The 4,648-nt window shown below is 44.4% G+C and overlaps 1 protein-coding gene across 1 annotated transcript; it reads left to right on the top strand.

The window, feature by feature from the left end:
• Positions 1-750: 750 nt before the first annotated feature.
• Positions 751-4,414, top strand: LOC308165098 (F-box only protein 47-like; the record flags this gene model as incomplete). The annotated part of the gene is made up of 10 exons (XM_080539196.1): positions 751-925; positions 1,129-1,281; positions 1,540-1,616; positions 1,782-1,859; positions 1,945-2,053; positions 2,222-2,395; positions 2,593-2,733; positions 3,674-3,816; positions 3,970-4,129; positions 4,308-4,414. 10 exons carry the CDS (start codon positions 751-753, stop codon positions 4,412-4,414), a joined length of 1,317 nt encoding a protein of 438 aa, XP_080395322.1.
• Between the last annotated feature and the right edge of the window lie 234 nt (positions 4,415-4,648).

Genomic DNA, 4,648 nt, shown 5'->3' with positions numbered 1-4,648 from the left:
AATAGTGCGTATCAATAGTGCGTAGCAATAGTGCGTATCCAATCAAAAGACGTGCTGGGTGCTGACATCATTGAGCCTTACAGCAGGCGCCGTTGTTGCTTTTGCTCGCATCTACGTAGGTTTACTAGGTACGCCACAGGTTTTCTCGTTCCAATGTTAAGTTACAGGTCGAATCCGCAGCACCGTTTAATGTGAAGGCGGGCAGATTTTTGAGCCCCCTAGCAACACATTTTGATTGGATAAAAGCTCTAACATAAAGGCCAGCCCTCCAAATCTCAATCGGAGACTGGAAGCAGCGCAACCAAGAGGAAAGCTATGAAATGAAGAGAATAGACTATGGGGAATCATTAATACATATTTGTGGAAAATATATATTAAAATAAAATGTATATTCTGATGATGTTTAGGCCAGCAGAGAAGGCCTTGCTGGCCCTGACGGCACACCACTGAGTTTAGATAATATTATAGTATATATATTATATTGTCTCATGTCAGTGGTGTCAATATTTACCAGAACACATAACAGCATGTGAAGGAGCATTTAAAGCTCAGTAAGGCAACAATTTCAAAGGTTTATTGACAAGTGCCATTTCCTCAGCTATAGGTAAGGCTCTAGCTAGAGTTCATGCAGCTATCCTAGCCAGCAACTTCTCTGTTTGTGGCTAACCACCAAATTTAACTAACTAGCTATTTCCTTTCGCTTCTAGATTATCTGTGGGACAATAAAGGCTTGACAGTATTCCAGTTATTATGGCGAAAGTGACAAGGAAATTCGCGGTGACCCACAAGTATCACCGCAGACGCCGGCCGTATCCTGTCAGGACCATGACCACCCGCAGTCAGGTTCGTCAGGTTCGGGCCAGCGACTGTTTCTTTGAGCGGCTGGCCCCCGAGGTCTTTGAAATGATCCTGGACAGACTCTCTGGTGGGTTCTGTTTGCTTTGGACATTTTTCAGGATGGGTGAATTATGATTATTTAGATGAGACATATCTATGAGGCTTAACTATTCTGATTGAAGCCGTTACCAGGGGCAGGGTACTAAATGGTCTTACATATGTATAGCTCCAATGACGTGCATCTGAATTAATGAGATGTTTCTCCCTGCCTCGTTGTTTGTTGTGGTAAAGTGTTGCAGATCAGTGTGTTGAGCATGGTGTCCAAGGCCATCAGTCGCCACATCATGGGCTATGTCTCCACTCAGACCTGGAGGAAGAGGACCATCGTACAGGGGTGTCATCACTCCACCGAGGTGTCCTCACTAGAACACTACACATCGCTGGGTGAGAGGCTCCTCAACAGCTTTATTTGATTAATTTACCTTTATTTTACTTAGTTGGTTGGCCAAGAACACACATGTTTATTATAATAAACTAATATTCAGAGACACATTATTTCTGCTGTAATTCTTTATCAGGTAGATAGACCAAAGTATTATTTCTATCTCCTTTCATAGGGGGTCCGATGAGGAAAGCAAGTGGTCCTGGTTGGCAAATATAGTCACTATGTTACATTCTTGTGGTTTTTGCTCATCGTTTCAGGTTTATTGCTCAAGAGATGTACCCTCTTGCTGCCAACAAAGGATAGGCTAACGTTCATATATAGCAAGTTTTCACAGGTAAGACAGAGAGGTGAAGGAGGACAGATGAGGCAATGTTTAGCTGTTTGTGCTCTACAAACATTCTCACATTTCTAAACAAACCAAACAGTTGACAACATTGAATAGATTGTTATTTTCTAGTTAACCTTACTTTGACTAACACAGTTGTTACCTCCCACTCAGGTTCCTTGCTTCATGATGGAAGAGTGCATTAAATCAGTGCAATGCCAAGGCTTCTCCAGCTATGGAGCGTTTCTACAGGTGAGAGCCTAGTTACAAAGAACATCAGACAATTTAATATCAAAGGCTGAATCCTGTATTGAGATGGTTAATGTTTGACTGACAGACATTGATAGCCGGCTGGGAGGAGCTGGAGCGTCACAGAGTTTTCAACTTCCTGTGCGACTTCACAAATCTACCCCAGAAAATCATGTCAGTGGTCACAGGAAAGCCAGGTGAGTGTCTGTCCCTATAAGAGAGAGAGAGAGAGAGAGAGAGAGAGAGAGAGAGAGAGAGAGAGAGAGAGAGAGAGAGAGAGAGAGAGAGAGAGAAAAACAAACAAAAAGGCTAATTGAAAGAGTGTGAGAGACGTGAGTGATCCGTATGTCTTTTTTCTCCCTCAGGTTCATGTCAGCTGTTGGAGCAACAGATCCGTCTGTTCTGCAGACAGGTTCTGTTGGACCCCTGGAAGAACAGCAAGGACACTCTGTTCTGGCTGACCCGCATCCTGAAACCCTGGCCCATTGTCAGCCAAGCCCGGCTGCTGTTCATCCTCTACGGACCACTGCTACCAGACGGTGAGAGGGACAACATGGGCCTTCTCGGTTTCTACCTTAAAAAAACTGGTTGCACTTTTGTACAGTATATAAATCACTTGTTAGTAATTACATGGTGAAATTCTAATGTTAATAATAACAAATGAAATGCTTGTTTTTTGGTTGGCCAGAGTTGCAAGGCAAAGTGTATGTGTAGTGTAAGGGAATGTTCTTTCCAGGTTCGCTAGGCTGGCAGGAGCAACTGCGTGCTGGGGTGGCCCAGTCCGACCTGGCCAAGGCTCTCATCCTGCTACACAGCGACCTGGAAGCCAAAGATTGGACCAGCGACACCATAATGGCCATCCTGGAGGAGCTCATAGGTAACTGCAGTAGCCCAGAGGACTTGGCAACTTTGAATGATTATATTTTACACACCCAGGAATGGTAGACAAACCTTTTACACTCTTTTGTCTGTATACTGTATATACTGTATGTCTGGTCAGTCCACACGTACAGTATGTACCATTACCATAGGATTATAGATTTCACTAAGCAAATGGTGAGTGCACCATCATGTGCGATGATGACTGATGTATAGATGATTCACTTACCTTAAGCCTGGTACACATATAAGGATTTTCTGATTATCTGAGAGAGACCCCACACATGAAGATAAAAAATCATGGATTGAACAGTCTTGATCGTATTGTGTGTGGTGTGCTCCAATATACAACCACATGCATAAAGATCTGTCCTCCGACAGTCTGGAGTCTCGCGTGAACAGGGTAGTAGTACCCTGACTGACCTGTAGAGGCAGCCATGTGCTACAGGGAAAATAAAGTGCAGAACAACGAAAAGAAGAAGACGCGTCAGTCAGCTGGCTTCTTGATTGGCTACATTCCATTCCACGTCACAATCGGACTTGGGAGTTGTCAGTTTTGACCACAGACAAGAAGACTTTTGGTCATAAATATTGAACACGTCTAATATTTACGATCGTCGGCCCCGACCATTTTCCGAGCAGATTGTCGGGAGAAATTGACTCTTAACACACCTCACACCACAGGATAATCTTGTAGGATAATCTTTAGAGCCATCCGATAATCGGGCGTTTGCTGTCCTTGGTCGGAAGGGGGGAAATTGGGCCAAAATCGGCCAGATTATCTTTATGTGTGTACCGGGCTGCGATAAATGTACTGCGCTTGTAAGTCGCTTTGGATAAAGGCGTCTGCTAAATGTCAAAAATGTTAATGTAAAGTGTGAATGCTGTGTGTATGAATGACAGTTGTTTTGTTTTGTGCTGGTTCTGTTGGCCTCCAGTCCTTCCCCAGGCATGGCACATGGAGAATGTGGCTCGTCTGTTGTTGCTGTGTGGGAACAGCGTGTGCTACAGCGTGCTGGCCAGCAAGGCCCTCAATGGACGCCTGTTTGAGAGCTCACGACTCTTTGTGTACCTCACACTGGTCAGTCACTGCTGCTAAATAACTTTATTATCTGCTCTAGGGTTCCGGTATCTTTTAACCTAAGAGACACATTTCCCCCATTTTGTGCCCACTTAACGGAAGGTACTGCCTGAACCGGCCTGAGCTACTGACATTTCTGGTTACCCCTCTCAGGTGTGTGAGAAGGACGGGTACTGCATGAACTGGTCCGTCAGGATGGTGCAGCAGGTGTGTGAGGTGTTCTCCTCCTCTGCTGACAAGTGGTCCTTCATCCAGGCCGTGGAAAACATGTTCTCAGACGTTGCCATGGAGATGTACGAGATGATAGTGGCTGGTGAGTTGTTATAGGCACTTAGACTATCGTATCAGATCAGGGTCCAGATTCCTTCAAGCTTTGTGGCACTAAAATAATCTTAAAGTTAAGGGCATATTATTTGGGAACACATTAATAGAAAAACAGTTAAAATAAGTAGACATATGCGGATTTCTAACTGTCAACGATCTTGTCACAGATAACGATCAAGAAGACTTGGAGATCTTCCAGAGCCTCTGCTGCCTCCTCAACGCCAGTGCTCACCTCCACTCTGTGATTCTCTACATGCTCCTCACAAAAGAGTGAGATCGAGGAGAGGAGTAGTGTATATTATATATAATTATTATTATTATTACTACCTTCTCTTGACTTTATAGCTAGATTTATCCCTAACACTCTAAAGCACGTGGCAAACTCTCGGCCCGGCAGCTCATTTGATGCGGCCCGTGAGAGCTTGCAAATCGTTAGCCTCATAGTATGGCCTAAGTCATGCTTCACTTGTGGTTAGCCGAGCCATCTTTGTATGTAGTGTCAAAAATG

The sequence above is a fragment of the Nansenia antarctica genome, assembly GCF_963989245.1.
Source record: "Nansenia antarctica genome assembly, chromosome: 9".
NCBI lineage: Eukaryota > Metazoa > Chordata > Actinopteri > Argentiniformes > Microstomatidae > Nansenia > Nansenia antarctica.
The sequence above is the reverse complement of the archived record's forward strand: the minus strand, read 5'-3'. Positions and strand labels throughout refer to the sequence as shown.